Here is a 20,132-nt window from a genome sequence, read left to right as displayed (position 1 = left end):
GATACTTTCTTTCCAATTTCAATGAAAAACAAAATACCACCCTCACCTCCATGGAAAACAAAATACCACTCTCACCCAAGGAAATTTTTTCCTCAAAACTAAGAAAAACATTATGGAAAAAGTTTTCCATGAATCAAACAAAGAAAAATTCCATTTTTTCCTTAGAAACTTTTCATCCAACCAAACATGCTCTTAACTTTTAAGTTAATTTATCTATCGTTTACACATTATGAACTTAGAACAATGTTAGAATTAAACTTTTTAAATAAAAGTTAAATGATATTATTTTGGACAAGATCCACAATATAAAGTGTACCATAGTCAACAATATATTCTCTCTTTAGACAATAGAGGAATATCATGAATATTTATAATTTTTCTTGATATTATTACATAAAAATGATTGACAATCACTAAAATTACAATACAACTAATACTAATAATTTACTCCGTATTAAAATTCTTTGTACCCCTGAGATTGCATATTGCACTGATTCAAAATCAATCCAAACTCCAAAGCAACAAGAAAGAGTTGCTCGACCAACAAAATTACAATACAACTATTAATAATAAGGGAAAATAACACTTTTTCTCCCTATGTTATGTGCATATAGCACTTTTCCCCCTGTGTTATTAAAGTGGTAATTTTTTCTCCTCAGTTATTTTAAAAGTGGTAGTTTTATCCCCTGTAATGTTAAATTGACATTTTTGCCCTTAAAAATAACTATTTCATTTATTTTTATTCTCCAACCAATTATTACTAATATGTATGGAAGATCACGGTTCGATATGAACCTAATCGAACACTGTAGCAATTGAACTTAAATAGTATAGACGGTTACGGTTACGATTCAGCACCGAAAAAAATAAAATAAAATAATTTTTGAATTTAGACTATTTTTAAATAAGTAATAACATTATAAAAATAAATAATAAATAAATAAATTTTGATTGGCGGTTCAAAATCGAAATTGGAACCGAACCGTACCGATTTATCAAAATAAGTGTTTGGTCATTTTCACTATATATGATTGTGGTTAAGTTCCGGTTTACGGTTCAACAATTATTTAATTTTATTTTTTCGGTTCTGAATCGTAACCAGAATCGTCCATATTATTTCGGTATGATTGCTACAGTGTTTGGTTAGGTTCGAACCGAATCATGATCATCCTTACATCTAAGTAATAATTTGTTGGAGAAGAAAAATGAATGAAATAATTATTTTTAAGAGCAACAATGTCAATTTAACATTTCAGGGGGAAAAACTGCCACTTTAATAATACAGGGGAGAAAAGTGCTATATGCACATAACATAGGAGGAAAAAGTGTCATTTTCCCTAATAATAATGTACTCTGTATTAAAACTCTTTCTACCCCTGAGATTTGTACTCTGTATTAAAACTCTTTCTACCCCTGAGATTGCACTCGTTCAAAATCGATCCAAACTAATCAAATTCTGAAAACCCCTGAGATTTGTACTCTGTATTAAAACTCTTTCTACCCCTGAGATTGCACTCGTTCAAAATCGATCCAAACTAATCAAATTCTGAAAACAAGAAATATTTGCTCGATCAACAAATGGCCGTAGGCAACAGAGGTTGAAAACCGAAAATATTAAAAAGAAAGGTCCCACCGAGATTTGAACTCGGGTTACTGGATTCAGAGTCCAATGTCCTGACCACTAGACCATGGGACCTCTTGTCTACAACCTGTATACATAGCATATTTAATGAATTGTTTTCTCCTGTTGTTATTGTCATTATTTTTACATACTGCACCACATCTTATAGCTCGAGAATAATCCAATCTTGATCAAACCCGATTAGAGCAGCTGAGTTTTTGACAATCACAAACTAGGGGTGTAAACGAGCCGAGCTCGAGTCTTGGGTGGCTCGAGCTTGATCGAGCCTGAGAACTGATGCTTGAGCTCGAGCTCGGTAATTTTCGAGCTGCTCGCAAGCAATTTGTTCAAGCTCGAGTTCAATTTTGAGCTCGAATTTAATTTGTTTGATTTTAAATTTTTAGTATTTCAAATTTTGATTTTATAAATTTTAATATTATATATATAGAATATTAATCAAATGTGGCTGTGTTGTTAGGTGCGGTCGTGTGGCCAAGCGTGCGCCATTCGATTGTGTTGATTAGACGGTGGTTGTGATATATTAGGATTTAGGAAGTTTAATTCGCGTAACTTAAGTTGGGGATTTATGGTAATTGTAAGTGGGGAAGGTAATGTTAGGATACAGAATGCACCAACAAACGTATTATTAAAACACACCATTCTACGTTATAAAATGCACCACTGAACAAATTAAAACACACCATTCTCCACCATACCGAAATACACTACTCAATTCAAATGCACCAACAAAATCAAAACACACCATTATACGTTATAAAATACACCAGTTCTCAGATTAAAACACACCACTTAACCACCACACACGAAATGCAAATACCCGTAAAATTCACCACCATGTGTATTAAAACACACCATTCTACGTTATAAAATGCACCACTGAACAAATTAAAACACACCATTTCCCACCATACCGAAATACACCACTCAATTCAAATGCACCAACAAAATTAAAACACACCATTATACGTTATAAAATGCACCAGTTCTCAGATTAAAACACACCACTTAACCACCACACACGAAATGCAAATACCCGTAAAATTCACCACCATGTGTATTAAAACACACCATTCTACGTTATAAAATGCACCACTGAACAAATTAAAACACACCATTTCCCACCATACCGAAATACACCACTCAATTCAAATGCACCAACAAAATTAAAACACACCATTATACGTTATAAAATGCACCAGTTCTCAGATTAAAACACACCACTTAACCACCACACACCAAATACACAAACTATTGCGAATTATACCAATATTATCTCAAATATGAACCAGATTAATGTTGATAATGCACAGACTATTGCGAATTACTCCATTCTCGTTCCTCTGTTGGAGTGTCTTGCTTGGAAAGCTTCGCGGTTAATAGAGCGCCTTGGAATCGTGAACGAGCATGTCGTGGTGAGTTCAATGGGGTCTTGAATCGTAGTAAACTGACAAGTATACCTCTCTTTCGTGTTAATAATGTTCAGCGCTCTTTTTTATTTTGGATCAACCTGATGCGTTGGATTAAATAATCTAATGGTGTAGAACAGGCCACATGACCGCACACAAGACCTATAAAATATTTTATTATATATATATATAATAATAATAATTTTTTTGAGTACATATATATATATATATATATATATATATATATATATATATATATATATATATATATAATATTTTATTATATATATAATAATAATAATATTTTTTTTTGAGTACTACTAACTCNGTATATATATATATATATATATATATATATATATATATATATATATATATATATATATATAATATTTTATTATATATATAATAATAATAATATTTTTTTTTGAGTACTACTAACTCTGTTATAATGTAGTATCTGTTCATTGCTACTTTCTCAACCAACTGAAGCACAAAGAGTCAACAGTTGCCTCCACTGAGGCTCGAACCCACTCCCATCATCCATGTGGGAGTGTTAAACGGGACACCGGGTGCCACCATTATTATATATAATAATAATAATAATAATAATAATAATAATAATAATATTTTATTATATATATGGCTCGCGAGCTGCTCGTCGAGCCACGAACCTACGATATTAGAGTTCGAGCTCAGCTCGATTGTTAAACGAGCCGCTCGAGCTCGAGCCGAGCTTTGACCGAGCAGTTCGCGAGACACTCTGCTCATTCACACTCCTATCACAAACCACAAAGCTCATAAAAATAACAATAAAAAATTCCTTCTTAAACAATATATTATCAAGATGAGCTCTATCAATTTAGTTTGAAGTTGGGCTCTTTGTGCATAAAAGACACACTTCAGTGTGAACTTTGAAGCTATGTAGACTCAATATATATCTTCATGGGCCTAAAGGCTGAAGGTAGGTTCATGGAGTTCAAATTTCAATTTCAAAATATAGTCTAGCAAAATTGAAAATCTTGAATTAAAATATTAAAAAAAAAAAAAAAAAAAAAAAACTAGCCAAATAATTACTCCATAAAGTACTCCGAATTTAAAATAACATGCTCACCCTATATACATAGTATCTATCTACGAGTCTAAGACTCACCTTTGGTTTAAAATGATAACAATGATGCTATTAGACTACAAGATACTTAGCCTAGACCTCTGTCTTTTAATTTTTGTAACGTGTACAGACAAAATTATATTCAACTGAAATCATGTGAAATTGTCAGTTGTTGATTCCACCGGATCTTGAAACACAGATTGTTTGATTGTTTCAAAGTCCCATGCCGCTGTCGAACTTTACAACATTTCCCAAAACGCTTGTTTATGATAGTAACACCGATAACTTCTGTGATTGTGACTCTTATTACAGTATTACACAAAATCTTAACGTCATTTGTGCAATTCAGCAAATGCACAAGTTCTATGAAATTACAATTCTATGAAATGACATTATATGCATCACAAATTGTTGGATGTATTTTGCAAAAATCTAATAACAGATCGTACGGCATTATCCACACAAAAAGGAATAGCAGAACCTTTAACTACATAAAGGATCACATTAGTCAGCAATGATAATACTTAGTCGAATTTTCAGGTACTGCTACTTTACATTCCGAACCCAGCATTTGATTGGCTAAGCAGCTTTGAATGGTCTGCTGGAAGAAATGATATCCAATTTGCCATACATAATTATTTGTATCACAAGTGATTATCATTTCTTAATACAGTAGTAAGACTTTTAGCCTAGTTACTAGATAATTCAGAGATTAGAACTCTCAACACAACGGATTCTTTTTGGCATCACCTCAAATAAAGCAATTTGACTAACATTACTCCAGGTGGAACAAAGAAAATTATTTCATATCCAATGTCTGAACCAATGTAAGTAGGATGAAGGCATGAAGTTTAAAAATTAGGAAATAAAAAACATACTGAAAATACTTAACCTTGCTATAATTAAATATGATGTCAAGCTCACAAACATTTTTGAAGCATCTGTCCAATGTCTCCACAAGAACTGAAGTTTAACATTGAAGATAACAAGTGATCAAATCCATAGCATTTAAAATAAAGGAGAGAAGTAATTCATGTCAATGATGAAGGAAAATAGTTTGAAAAGCATGATAAAGTAAGAATAATCTTCTTAATCCTCATTCATCTGTTTAGTCCAAGCTCAAGCAAATAGTAGAATACCATATCAAGTAGCTGCACTAAATTTTACAGAGTAAATTGAATTTCAGAACCCAAAGACAAATGTGGAGTCAGAAGCTAACATGCTCCCTTTTTCCAGAAATTTTCAGGCAGTCAAATTTCTTTGTGCAATAATAACACATTCCTTTAAGTAAAGCCAATAGTATGGTCATTCGCACCAAAAGGAAAATGCTAGCAAATGTGCAAAATCCTTATCATTAACCTCCCCACCCCAAAAACAACCTCCTAGCTCTCTGCTGAGATAACTTCCAATAAAGTACCATAAGAAGATATACAATCAATAAGCAAATAAACTGATAAAACTTCAAATTCAATGCTACAAGAACAGTTATAACCAATCATTGACATTGTTTTCTGAAGGCAGGCTTAAAGTACGAGAATATGACAATGATGAAGCTATTACCTTGTATTAGATCAAGCATAGCAAGTTCATTCTCAGAATTATCAAATAGTAATACAAAGTATAAGGTAGCATAGTGTTTGTATACAAGCTGTGTATCCTGAAATCCAAATTACAGTACGAATTAGACCAAAATGCAGTAGGAATCAAAGCCAATTTGAAGATTAACACATCTATTAAAATTAAAATAGCACAGCGAACATAAACAAATCAAAAAAACTACTTAGAACTGAGGAGGTAATGAACAATGAATTACCGAACCGAAGACTGATCCAATTCCCTGTACAAAGTTGCTTACATCTCCAGGCCGGTTGCTCAGCACTGTAAAACAAATAAACAAATAAAACAACTAAAAAAAAATCGAGAGACGCTGAGAAGTAAGGAATTGACAAACCTGCATAGACATGACGAATGAACTCTTGCTGCTTTTCCGGAGACTAGAATCAGTCATCATATGGATGTAAGAAAAAAAAAATTAGATAGCTGATATTTACAAATCGATCAAGAAAAAAGAGAGAGAGAAAGCGAAGGAGTTGGGAGTGAACCTGAGATTCGTAGAATTTGGAAAAGCGAGGCTTGCCGGTGGTGCTAATCACCATCACCGCCTTTATCATTTTCGTTAGATAGACGATGGACAGTGAGAGTCGCCGGATGTCAACCTTACCTGTCTTCGCATTCACTACAACTCAGCATCATTGCCTACTAGGATTAAACAAAAAGGCTTTTGTGTAATTGAGCTCTTAAAAGACAAAAAGCTAAACTCAAACTTTTTAAATTGGCGAAAATGTTCAATTCTAATGCAACATGTTTAGCATGTTAAAGCTATATGATTGGCCCGTGTGTGTGTGTGTGTTTTTTTTTTTTTTTTGAAATTTTGTTTTTTTTTTTTGAACATTTTATTTTTAAAATTTTAAATTTATTTTTAATACAGTTACCTGCTATCAAATGACAACCGCAATTGTCTAAAAAAGGTGTCTATGACCGTCTAGAACAATCATGACTGTTATCTAATTATGGAACTCAAAGATGAGGTTCATATCTGAAACATTTGAAACGAGACCATGGCTGTTGCATTCGTTTCAAATGGAGGCTTCATCTCCTTTTAGATTGTTCAGTTGGACAACTATGGTTGTCTCAAATGGTCATGATCGTCTTTTTTTGAATAACCAAAATTATCCATGAAAGGAGAGATCTCGCCAGTGATTGTATTAAAAATATTTTTAAAAACAACAAAAGAAAAGAAAAAACAAAAAGCAAAAAGACACATGTCACCATTTAAGTATTAACATGAAGGTTGCATTAGAACCCAATCAAATGTTTTTGCCCATTTAGCGAATTTGAATAGAGCATTTTTTTTTTTTTACTTAAAAGATTCAATTGCATTATCCATTGACTTGGGAGAGAATTGATAAGATTCAATTGCATTATCCAAGAGAATTGATCCTTTTCCCAAAAAGTATAACAATAAATCAAATATTTTAATGTATTTTCTTTTAGATTGAAAATTATATCAAAATTAAAATCCTTTTTATAATAATTTTCATTTATTTCTACATTATAATACTCCACCTATCCGACCATTTAGAATTTAGAATTCTATTCCTTGTATTCATTACTTTTATCTTCCTAATTAATGGTAGTTGTTTTTATTTTCAAAAACAAAATCAAGAAGATAAGTGAACGTCAAAATTGAAAATTAAATGAGTTTGAATTATAACCATAATCACAAATGGAATTAATTCTCTTGGTACAGAAAAATGTGCGCATTACAAAGGGTATTAATGTATTATTGCCCAACCACACTAGTATAACAAGCTCTGAGTCTCTAATGAAGCATATTCTGAGATTTATCTCCACCACAAAACCTTAGAGATGGGATGATAGGATGATAGGAAACCCTCGGGATTAGGGTTCAACCTTTCAAAACCGCAAATAATTTAAAATCGCATTTGCAGATAATCTTACAACACACCACCACACATTAAATTGCACAAAACTTATGGCAACTGTAATACATGAGAATGATGAGAACAAGGTTGCTATTTTGCACTCATCTCTGGCACGACTGAGATTGTCCCTTGTAACATCTTTCATGTTCTGCAAATCTCTAAACCAGACAAAGCATACAAGGTTGCTATTTTGCACTCATCTCTTGCGCGACTGAGAGCCCCTTGTAACAGCTTTCATGTTCTGCGAATCTTTAAAGCAAACGAAGTGTACGATTGTCTTGCCATTTGGATACACAGCAAAAACACTCGTCCCTATCTTCTTGTTGCAAAGAGAGCACATGCTATCACCGGTGATCTTCACTACTGCTTTCCTCTGGGCATAGAGCTTATCTTTCACCTGCTCATAGTAAAATGGATACTAACTAAGAACTAAAGCATTGTTTAGAAGATCAATATTGGAGGGAATGTTTGTCGCACTGCCAGATGGAATTTACCCCAGAACCCTGAGAAGAGGTTTTTTTGAGTTGGCTAAGTGTAAAGACAGCTATTAATGACACCGAAAAGACAGAGCTGGACAGAGCATCATACTATGCATCAAGCAAAGCAAGTCCATAATGATAATTCCAAATATGAAACAATACCTGTAGGTTTTCACTCTCCCTCAAACTCCTGATCACTGAAAAGTTTCGATGTGCTTCACTTGATTTTCTCAGAAGAGGTCCAAGAAACGGAAGCAAGTTCTGGAACAATGCCAAAAGAAATTCAAGATAGGATACAATGTCAAAAGGCATTAGGACTAGCATGTTAAACAAGAAAATTTGGTTAAAGTTGAAGAGAGTTTATTTTTTACAGTTTCCCTGGGAAGTCTATCTCAGATTGTGAACATTTAAGATGAATTGATTATAATCAGTTTATTAAATGGAGATCCAGCCAATGTCTAACTAGTTTGTCTATTGTTGATTAACCCAAATGCTACAGGAAGTGTTACTAATAATTTCATTTGACTTTTAGAGAACTTAAAAGAAAAAAAGTTATGCTTTTCCTATTGGATATTTGGATTTCATTGTGGCTTGATTTTTCTGTTTCCAATTTTTAAATGTGTGCAGATCTTTCCTTGCATTGTTATGCTGGCATCTATTGTTGTTTCAAAACAGGAAAAATATAATTTTAAAAAAAAACAAAAAAACAAAAAAAAAACAAAAAAAAACAAACAAACAAACAAACAAAAAATGTTACTCTATCAGAATTGGTAATTTCATATAATAACTGCTTCTACGTGATGTCATATTCACATTTAAAAAAATAATAACAGTAATAATAAGAGCATGTCCAACAAAAATGGTTAGTACCTCCAATTTGGTCTCCCGTGGTAAGAGTTTCAAGGCCTGAGCTCCATTGATTCGGTCCCACCTTCGTCCCAACAGATCAAGGACCTGATCAAGCATAATAGTAGAAACTCCTTCCTCACCAGTATCATCCACATCACCATCACTCTTATTACTATCTGTGCCACTTGGACTGATCCGAATGTCCTCAGCACCTTCAATTTCTGCAATTTTCTTAGAGCGGTTTCCCCTGATGAGTTTAGTTGTAGGTCCTGGGCCAAGCCTAGGCATTCCAGGGCTCTGTAATGATACCAGATTATTGATTCTATTTTCATAGTTCTTTGTAGTCTTCCGAGGGTTCAAATAGATTTGCAGTAGTGTGAGGTATATATTGCCGTGAGATTTTACTGAATGTTGCTGAACTCCAGACTCATATACTCGATCACAATAGGAGAGAGCAAGATCAGGAACATGAAGCTGGCAATGTTTAAAGAAAGACTCAATCATGGCTAGAGTATAAAAAATTAGAATAGATGATAGACAAAACAAGAATTACAGTGAGAAACTGAGGGCTTAAGTGCATACCACATCTAAACACTGACAAAAGTAGGGGTAACAAGAATATTTGAGCCCTTTTCCCATGTCAATGTACACATGGGAAATGATGAATCAAAGGAGCAAATAACAGTAACAAATTTAGAAAATAATCAGAAGTCCTTGGCAGATCAGTAGATGCACTACTCAACAACTAAAGCATATAAACTTCTCAAGAAGAATGATCAAACATTTAGATAATAAAGGGGTGAGCAATACTAAACTACTTATCAATAAAGAAGATCCAGAGTCATTAGTCTTTAATGGACCTTATGTTCCTCCAAAGAGAGCCTACACATCAACTTGAAAAAATACCTTGTGTACATAAATGGATAGGGCAAGCTCATGTTGATTCATTTTTCCCAACATCATAGCATGTTCCTCATACAATGCATCTGGAGGAAGTCGCTTCAATAAAATATCTGGATTGTACCCAGAGACACTCTCCAGAGCAGACAGTAGCTTTTTTCTTGTTGGGGAATAAGTTTTCTCATCCCAGTTCTTCTGAGAATTAAGTTCATTATACCAATCAAGCACTTCTGAAAGATATATTTGCACCTGTAATGGGTTAATTAGCACATATTTTAGATAGTTAGTTATAAAGGAAAATGCCCACTCACATATTCAAAGCATCTCATTCAAGCAGATTTTATCATCAAATTCTCCAAAAAAGACTTTTCACAGCAAAAGAATCCTTTTATGCCAGGATACATTTTTCAGTGGATAGGGAAGTTTTTAAAAGGAAGGAGGGGAGATATGTAAAGGGTGGTGGATAAGAATTGTATTGTTAGGAAATTGTGTAATTATTTATTAAATCATTTCTTAGTAATTGTTATTTCAAACCAATTTTGGAACAACAGCAATAGCTTATGTGAAATGGTTTGCAATAACTCCAAATTCACATGTACCTTCTAACCCAACAACATAAATGCATGCTGCACACCATTTATAGTCTTTTGCTCTTGTCCTCCATCCACTTCATATTGGATTAGACATGGCCACATGGGGATAGGGAGAGAATTCCAAGTTTCTAACCTAACTTGAGGGTTCTATAAAAATCAAAGGAAAGAACAGTAAGCAAGGACACAAGAAACAACAATATTCTTTACCATTTCATTCTGAAGATTTCCGGAAATGCTATTTTCATTCATTGCAAGCATCAGTTCCAAATATGTAGCCTGCAAATTAGGAGCATTCTGCTTTAAGTATGAATTGACCAGGTCTGCCGGAATGTTCCCAGATAAGAACAGCTCAATAGTTTGCATCGGACAACTTTCGAGGACGACCATTGAGAACTCCAAAACAAGCATGGGATCAGTCTCACACAGAGGCTGCCAAAAGATTAATCAGATTAAATTTTTGCATGTACGGAAAATCCATATACATCAAGGAGATCAAGTAAGCACTTATAAAAATAAGTAGATGCGCAGGCAGATAAAGCAGACGTCATAATCTTGAAATCCTGTGCACCTTCTAGGATAATCCTCTTTTCCATCCCTCAAGAGTGTAAAATGAAGTCATTAAAAATTATTTTTTTAAAAAAAACACACATCAAGTTAATGAGTCTACAATCCAGCAGCTTCATAAAACCTAAAAATGAGTCCATATTTGAAAACAAAAAATTTAAGTAAGCAAATAAAATCTCAATCACAAAGAGACGCATACTTTTAGGTATTCAATGATCAACTCAGGCTTGAATTTCTGTGACAGCTCAGCAGGTGCTTGGTCTGACGTTGACTCTTCCACCAATTGATGAAGAAGTTTGAGTGCTTCACGATGCATTCCACTGGTTTTGTAAAGTTCTATCAAACAGAAATACTGACTCCTTTTCAGCAGGAATTCCTCACAGATCTTTACATCACAATAGTTGACACCTCTCAGCAAATCCAGAGCAGCTGAAGCCTGTCCAGTTAAAATCAGTGCTTGTAGAAGTGCAGTGTCCAGTATAGCTGCCATATCCCGAGCAACTGAGCCGATAGGAGTATTTGTACGGCCCTAAGAGATGGAACTGTATAAGAATTTCAAACAGATGCAAACTAAAACTAAAATATATTAATTGTTGTAAACTATCAATTACTTTTCTAGATACATTGATAACTCACTAAGAATGATACTATAATTAACATACATAAAAAACAATAAGGGAATTGGTCAAATCTAACAATCATTATATCAATATACAAGCCAATAAAGATATTAGAATAAGACCCTAAAGCAAAAGACCAAATTTAGTATTATATGTGAAATATTAGGCAAACTACTGAACCTTGGTGAGTACATTAGAGGTGCTGAAATTGATAAATATACACACCTATTCTCCCTTTTTTAAATAAGATTCAGATGACAGATAAGCTCCAACTCTATAAAATAAGCATCTATATGTAATAAGCACAAAATCATCTGGAAAAAAAATAATAATAAACTATAGTATTTAGAACCTAGAGGGAAAAAAACCATTAAATCTTTTGGCAAATGTTAGCAAATATGTTCCTGTGCCATTAACCCCTTCATGAGACAAATGTATAGTAAATTTAACCAAATTCATTTGGCTGTAATACACATGCATTATATAGAGTCAAATACATTCACTATATCAATAACTGTTGATTACAAAATTCCCAAGAGGATAAAATTAAAAGCTACCTTGATTGTTTTCTTGGACCGACTAGTCCCATACGAAACAAAACTATCTCCTACAGCATCTGAAACAACCTCTTCAGTTCCCTCGGCAGTAGCTTTTTCAATAATACCATATCTTTTTTTCTGCAGAAACTTAATAAGAGCCATCAAAGTATTGTGGCTCGTTTTTTTGGATTCAATATCTGTCTCAACAGACTCCAATACATGAGTATTTGATTCCATATCATCCGACAAGCCAGAGGAACCTCTGGAAAGGTTTGGATAATCCCCAGTAATATCCACAAATTTCTCTGGTTCAGGAATTACTGCAGATTTGGGAAAAATGATGGATGGGTATAAAGAAAGAACATAAGTAATTTCTACTTGAGATGCCAGAAAATGTTCCATGGCCTCCTCATAGCTCCCATTTTCAAATAAATAGTGTGCATATCTGTAATGAAGATCGCTTACTATCACTCATCTTAAATTGAAAGCAAAACAAAACAGGTACAATAGAGTACAAAAGTACAAATTACTTCAATTTGAAAAAGCATTTGAAATGTAGATTTTTTGTATGTTCTGAAGCCTTAAACTAAAGTGTCAATAAGCATAATGCCAAAAGTTAAAACTAGAAAATTAAAAATAAAACTGGCAGAAGGATGGAAATTAGAAGTGAAGAAGAGGGCAAATTACCTTATATGAATTGACTGTTCCTTTGCAGCTCTAAGGCTGGAATCTTCTGGTGGAAGCAATTTGCACAAAGCCAAGGCCTCCTCAAAGTTGCCAGATGCAGTTAGTTGTACAATCTGCACATGAAATATAAAATTACTGGATTTCCAAAGCCTCATTAGTCTCTCTAAGAGGAAGCAGTTCACAACTTCAATATTGCATACAACCTCCAGGATCTGTTAGTTAGAAATTTCCTGTCCTATAACATGTTTTTCAAGTAATACTTGACATCTACTTTTACATGTTCAACCACAACATTCAATGTGCTAAAAGCAACAAAAATTTTCAGAACCTTCTATTTAACAACAGAAAAGAACATAATTTAGCAAAGATAGAGGAAGTCTTCACATCAATATGAAATCAGATTCACAAGTGTTGTACAGAAACTATAACCAGCTAAAGTTACTCTACCAAAGAAAAGTTGGACTACTAAATATTTAACCTTGTGGTGCATTTTAGTAAAATATTCCTCCAAATAAAGAAAAGTGAAGAGTAGAAACATTCCCAGAATGCAATTTTCAAGGCTAATTACAATCAGTTCCACCTGATATGAAGTTTCTCACTCCAAGCCACAAATACAAGTTGCAATGTAATACAACCTCAAGTGAATATGAAGGCATTATTATTTACACCTTTGCACCGAGAGAAACAGTTGTTAAGTTCATGTCAAATGTCAATGATTTAGAGATTGAGAAATACCTGTGCACCTAAAGGAACAGGAAAGAGTCCAAAAATAGAGTTCTCTAGAGCAACAATTACAGCATTGTTGCTTTGAACAAGACGACGAACATTTCGGAGGACAGCTGTCTGTATCAATGGGTAAGGAGCACGAAGAGAACGTATCTGTGATCCACATAGATATCAAAGTGCATAAGTGCATGCATTCCACTTACTAGCCATACTTAAAATGAGAAAAGCATGTGCTTGCTAGGCTAAAAGTCAAGCTACCTCAACATGTCTTGGTTGAAGACCTATTGCATATGGCTTTTGAATAACAACAACAGCAGGAGCTTCAGACCAACAAATCCTGCCTTCCTGAAGTAGCTTACCGTTTTGGTCAACAAATACTCCAATATTATCCTACAGAAAGAAAGCAGTAACAGTTACATCTACATGTAAAAACAAAAAATGTTAAACATGCATAGAAATTTGGCACTAAGATGTTACTTAAATATAGCTTGAAATTTGAGTTAAAGTATTAATTATACAACCAGAACCACATTAAGCAATAGAATACTATAAAAGCACAGCCTCTCACGCAAGGCTAATTTGTTAGGAATATAATCTCAGTTTATACAAGAATAATCCCCATCCCTATCATTCCACCAATCAGCATCTTAATGGATAAGCATTTGTTGTACTTCCTCTTCTTATATTTCTCTCCAAGTTAGAGAGTAATACTTATAATACTTATATAGATGTGCAGAGAACTAATAAAGCAACACATCACTACACAAATGGCGGGGTATCAAATGAAGTAATAACAACAAGAATTACCTTCCCCAAAAGAAGTTCTCCAGATGGAAGTGACACCACAAGAGGGGGGGCACTCCTCCCTGAAGGAAACACCTCAGACATTGCCCCATTTGTGGTATTCAATATCATGTATTCTCTTCTAATTCCCAAGCAAATATTATCACCGCACCAAGCCATTGACTTAACCGTATCTGGTACTCCAAATTCTTTAACCTCTACGAAACCCCTTCCTCCTAAATACGTTATAAAACGAAGAAATAAGACTTCAATTTCGGGGAGCTTCTGTTTATAGAATTCAAGGATATCTGAAGTATGCAATTTTCAACATTACAAAGACAAATGCTACTTTCTTATGTTAATGAAAACACTAAAATTTCACGGGAAGCATCAATTTTACCGTCATGTCTGAAAATACAAACTCTCTTTTGCCTCGCGAAGCAAAGATACCCTCTCCTATCGTCCCACGAGTACACATTCGCCCCTTTTGCCTTCGTAATCACGGCCAGGGTCTCCAAATTGGGCAACCGATGGAACGCGATGGACTCGGAGAGCGATACAAGCAGCTCCCGCGACCCGATCACCTCCATTGCCAGCATAGCCTTCTTGGAGAATCCTTTCACAGTCCGTTCCAGGACGTAGCGTTCCTTGCGAAGCTCTGAGGTCGACCGGTCGGGGCCGGTGGATTCGGGTACGTACACGCGGAGCGATCCATCCGAGCAGACGATGAGTAAGTTTGAGCCGTACGATGCGACGGCGTCGATCTTCGTGGGGCAATCATTGAGAAGCACGAATGAGTCGTAAGCGCTATGCACCATTGTTGCTCTCTCCCCTGTCGATCGCTGAGCTTTCTCAGACGAAAAAGTTGCCAAACTGGCAAAGGTGTCCTCAACGAAACGACGTCGGTCTAAGAACAGGAAGCAGGGACGTTTTCTGTTGCTACACTCTTGGCTTTTGCCCGCGCCATTGTTAGTACAACTAACTATCTTAGCACTAATTTATTTTAATTACTGCACAAGTGCCAAGTAATTACATCAACATGGAAGATCTAAAAAACTTGCGTAAGACCGTCACACAAGTTTCAATTCGTGAGACGTATTGAATCTTTAATTAGTAATGTCAAAGATCAGACCCATTAATTAAAAATTTGACATATTAATCAAATATTTCATCCGTCTCACGAATTGAGACCGTGAGATGATCTCATACAGGTGTTATTCATGAAAAATTAGAGGTCCTCCTCTCAATTATTCATAATTTTCTGTAATTTGAGAATGAAGAAATACAATTTGTTTGGATAACTCAATTGGTTGTAGAGGTGAAATTTGTCACAAAAACTAAGGCTCAGTCTTTACCAATGATAGTGTGAGAGCAACTTCTCAAAATAAAGAAGCTCCTTGTGTATAGTAGGCAAAAGTTTAGCTTATGTTGGTCAGTTGAGTTACTATAATCTATCCAATCATAAATTGTCAGACTGGGGTGTGAAGGTACTTGGAATGAGCGATTCCACCTTTTGTCACAAGAAAATACAATTTGTTAATTATAGTTATATAATAAATATCATGACTTAGTTTGATAATCAAAATGATAATTAAGTTAAACTTTTGATTTTTATTTATTTATTTAGGAAGGGGAAACCCGCATGGTAGAACGAAATCTAATTGGAGTTATACACAAAACGCCACAATGGACAGCCACTCCTATCATTTTCTAGCCAAGTACATAGGTGTTCGGGTGGTTCAGGCAAGATGTGAATGCCTCTGGAATAATTCTTGGACATTCTAGCTAACTCATCTGCTACTTTGTTCAACTCCCTTGGAATTGAGACCAGGCTCCAAGGCTCAAAAAAAAGCACAACTCCTTTTTAGAGGCTTTTAAGATGTGTGCAGACAACATTGTTCATTGTCAAGTTACGCATCAAACCATTCACTAATTCACTTAATTTTTACATTTGTCTAATAATGGCATATCAATCATCATGTTATCAATCAGTCACACATTAGTAGAACAAATCATCTCCAACTCATTAATGATTTATAATCATGAGTTCGGGACGGAGCCAAAAATTTCTTTTAGTGGGCACGAAATATTAAAATAAAAGAGATAGTTAAAAAAACACTTTAGAAATATAATCATAAATATTATTGAAGTAATAAAGGGAATTAAACTTCTAATATTTCTTAGCACAAAGCCACAAACACACATCTACCAACTAATCAACCTAACCTCTGTCAAAGACCTTGTGGTTTAGTGGCATCCGGTGTCCCTATTAACACTCTCATATGGATGATGGGAGTGGGTTTGAGGTTCAGTGGAGTCAACTTGCACAATTAAGAAACTATGTTACTTTTGAGAGTCAAACTCACAACTTTTCACAAAGAGATACATGAATCTGTCACATTGTCTAGCTAACCCATTGTTTTTTATATTTATTTTTATATATTTATATCTAAAACATGTACTATATATATACATGTATACATATAACGCTACATATGGAGTAGGGGTGGGGTGAGTGGGGGAGCTGCCCCCACTGTAGCTCCATCCGTGTAAGGAGTTATGAATCACATCATTCAAGTCAATTAAATAAGATGAGTTCCCACATAGAAGATCTTGTGGTCTAGTGGCACCCGGTTTAGTAGTTATAAACAGATACTACATTGTAATAGAGTCAGTAGTACTCAAATTGCATGTATAATTGTAATCCACATGCAAATTAAACATAAAACATCCATCATTGCACGTATCCTCAACGGTTATTGCGTTGATCGCGGTCTCAAAACAACGTCGTTTTGCTTAATTTTATTTTTTCATGTGCTCAGCTGCAACAATAACTCATAATGTACATTATTTTAAAACATAATGTACATTATATTTCCCCAGATGTTTAGTTATTTTAACATATAATATACATTATCCTAACACGTATTATATATTATTCTAAAACGTAATATACATTATTCTAACCCATAATGTACATTATTTTTACTCATAATAATTTGTCCCATATCTTTTGTCATTCCGAAGATTTCTTATTTCTTACTTGGGCCGGGTTTTCCTTAAAAACCTCCCAATATTGGGCTTACGTGGGCAGAAAATCCTTACTATATGGACTTTGTAAAATCTGGCAATTGACTGGGCCTAATCAATTGAATTTGAATGGGTCTATCAATTTTACTTCCTTAATTATTGTGTTTTTTTTTTAAACAACAAAAAAAAAACTTTATAAAAAAAAAAAAACAACAAAAACAAAAATTATTGTGTGTTTTTTAAATACTTTTTGAAAAGGGTAAAAGTTAGAGGTGGTCCTGGGCCGCTTTAGGACCGATCTAGTCCAGAATCAATCAAAAAAAATGGGCTTGAGTTTCACCGGATCTAGGTTGGGCTTAGCTTGGACCAGGATCAACTTGTACAGGGCTAATCCAGCTCATATTAAAAAAAAATACTGTGACCCAATCCAAAATCGGATCAAAACCAGGTTCATGCACAACCCATTTCCCTAACCGGTCCAGACACGACTTAGGCCTGGACCTAGGCCCAAACTTTGGCTCGTATATTATTACTAGTTGTTCACGCCCATTGCGCGAATGAGATAATGCCCAATGTTTATTATTAAATAACTATTTCAAGTATATCAATACAAAATTATGTAGGAGACGTTCATGCATATGTAATTAAATATTGAATTTGTTTATTTAAATCGGTAATTCAAAGTATATGAATGAAAGATAATATATGAGAGGTTGATTATAATTGTCAATAAAATAAATGTTTGCAATGTTTGATTGGAATATGTGTCTTATTTTGAAGTTCATATTTTTGAAATTAGTATAAATGAGTATAGTACTTGATTTTGTGTGTGTGTGTTTTTTTTTATAAATTTTTTTTGGCTAAAGTGTCATCCCGCACCATGAACTATATTGGATTATTCATGCCGTATCTTGAACTTTCATAAGGTCTATTTCGATACACAAACCATTAGTTTTTTTTCATCTAGCAATTTTTACAGGTTAACTACAAGTTATAGGTAATCTATGATGACTTGGACTTTTTTTTTGATTTTTTTTCTTCTTCTAAACATTCTCCAGCCCAACAACCGGTACCGAAACCGTAAAATAAAAAAAAAATCTTATATTTTCAGTAAAAAGTTATTTTAGGCAAGGGCATTTTTATCTTTTTAATTATTTTTTTTAATTAATTTACCAATGAGTTAATGCTTGCGGAGGTCCATTGTTGTAGCTTGTGACAATTCCAAATTTAGTGACAAATCATTGTTTAATTTTTATCATTTAACACCCCTATGCCCAAACTATTATATTTTTATATACTTTTGGTCATTCCGATAAAACTTTATTTTAGAAAAGGCAAAAAAGCCAAGGTCGTGGCCTCGGTCTAGGCCTTGGGTACGGTGCACAACGCCCCAAGACCATGACCTCCGCTGTGCGACTTGGTCAACTGTAATTGCCTGCCCTATTTGCGTGGTGCCGCTCGGGGCAGTTAAGGGGCTTCCTTGGCATACAAATTGGATAGTTTGTCTATGTTAGGATATCACAATCTCTTTGTATGTAATTCCATTACACATTGATTAATACAATATTCCTGTCTTTTCCACCTTATTGCTTTGTCTTTATCAGCTTACTTATTATTCCTTTAATTATCGAGTGTTGTTAATTCAAGTCACCGGATTAATTTAATTCTATCATCAACAATGGAATTAATCACGATCTGACGGATAATATCTTAGAAACTAAATATTCACATTAAACACCTAAAATTTCAACCTAAGCTAAATAGCAATGCAATCGATGCAATACTATATATCAACTGCTCTATTATATGTATTTGATTTGATTTCGATAAAAATGTAGGGAGTAATTAAAATTACAGCAGACGATCCCGAATAGAGCAAAGGTTGAGATTTTGATAGGATTCAGTATTGTTTAATGGGTTATTGGAAACGGGGCACAGGACGACAACTTATAAGCGATCCAATTTAAATATTCGCAGTGCTTCACACTTCACAAATCACAACTTATAAGCGATCCAATTTAAATATTCGCAGTGCTTCACACTTCACAAATCACAGATCAAACCCTACAAATAATCACATGTAATAAGAACAGACTATACGTATATACTGCACCTTCAAGTATACGTACAGTCTGGGGATTTTGCGTTCCAAAGGATTTTCATTGTGATCGTCACCTGTCAATTTTTTTTTATATATATCAGATTAAATACTTCTGCTAAATGCCAATTGTCGCCTCGGGACAATATATATCCATCAGTTTTCAAAACTACAGTAATAAATTAATTAATAAATTAAATCCGGTACTAAAGAAAACAAAAAAAGAAAATTAATAGTCGCAAAAGAGGTAGTTGAGTGAGATGGAGCATGATTATTCTAGTTGAAAATTATAAGTAGTTTGATTCTTGTCTAATACATTTTCCGTTCGGATCTATATGACGCATGGTCTATCTAGTGTTGTTTATAAATAATATTTGTGTTGAACTACGGGTCGAAGAGCTGAATTTCGAATCATACAATTGGACCATGGTGCTGACTACTACTTAAGTATAAGAAAATAGACAAATAGTAGCTAGCTAGTAAACGTTTAATCCTACAATTGATATGATAGGCAGATTTTATCACAAAGTCGTTTACTGACTAAGATCACAAGGTTAATTTCACTCAAAATGCATATTTAGATTTCTATTGTGGAGATT

At 34.1% G+C, this 20,132-nt stretch overlaps 2 protein-coding genes and 1 non-coding gene across 4 annotated transcripts; all 3 read right to left on the bottom strand.

The window, feature by feature from the left end:
• Window positions 1-1,624: 1,624 nt before the first annotated feature.
• On the bottom strand, window positions 1,625-1,696 carry TRNAQ-CUG. The gene has a single exon. It is a non-coding gene; the product is annotated as a tRNA-Gln (tRNA).
• A 2,730-nt stretch (window positions 1,697-4,426) lies between these two features.
• Window positions 4,427-6,467, bottom strand: LOC116012439 (AP-3 complex subunit sigma-like). Its single transcript, XM_031251971.1, has 5 exons — window positions 6,262-6,467; window positions 6,111-6,153; window positions 5,973-6,037; window positions 5,720-5,816; window positions 4,427-5,122 (listed from the first exon to the last, which is right to left on the bottom strand). Exons 1-5 carry the CDS (start codon window positions 6,328-6,330, stop codon window positions 4,959-4,961), a joined length of 438 nt encoding a protein of 145 aa, XP_031107831.1. The 5' UTR covers window positions 6,331-6,467; the 3' UTR covers window positions 4,427-4,958.
• Window positions 6,468-7,405: 938 nt separating this feature from the next.
• LOC116012808 (vacuolar sorting protein 39) lies at window positions 7,406-15,223 on the bottom strand. 2 transcript variants are annotated; one of them, XM_031252478.1, is made up of 12 exons: window positions 14,806-15,223; window positions 14,430-14,641; window positions 13,881-14,012; window positions 13,632-13,775; window positions 12,897-13,009; window positions 12,228-12,654; window positions 11,250-11,579; window positions 10,694-10,915; window positions 9,900-10,142; window positions 9,015-9,467; window positions 8,307-8,405; window positions 7,406-8,062 (listed from the first exon to the last, which is right to left on the bottom strand). In XM_031252478.1, exons 1-12 carry the CDS (start codon window positions 15,221-15,223, stop codon window positions 7,862-7,864), a joined length of 2,994 nt encoding a protein of 997 aa, XP_031108338.1. In that variant the 3' UTR covers window positions 7,406-7,861. The 2 variants fall into 2 exon arrangements, with proteins under 2 accessions (XP_031108338.1, XP_031108339.1); XM_031252479.1 differs by having other exon boundaries at window positions 8,040-8,168.
• Window positions 15,224-20,132: the final 4,909 nt, after the last annotated feature.

The sequence above is a fragment of the Ipomoea triloba genome, chromosome 3 (assembly GCF_003576645.1).
Source record: "Ipomoea triloba cultivar NCNSP0323 chromosome 3, ASM357664v1".
NCBI lineage: Eukaryota > Viridiplantae > Streptophyta > Magnoliopsida > Solanales > Convolvulaceae > Ipomoea > Ipomoea triloba.
The sequence above is the reverse complement of the archived record's forward strand: the minus strand, read 5'-3'. Positions and strand labels throughout refer to the sequence as shown.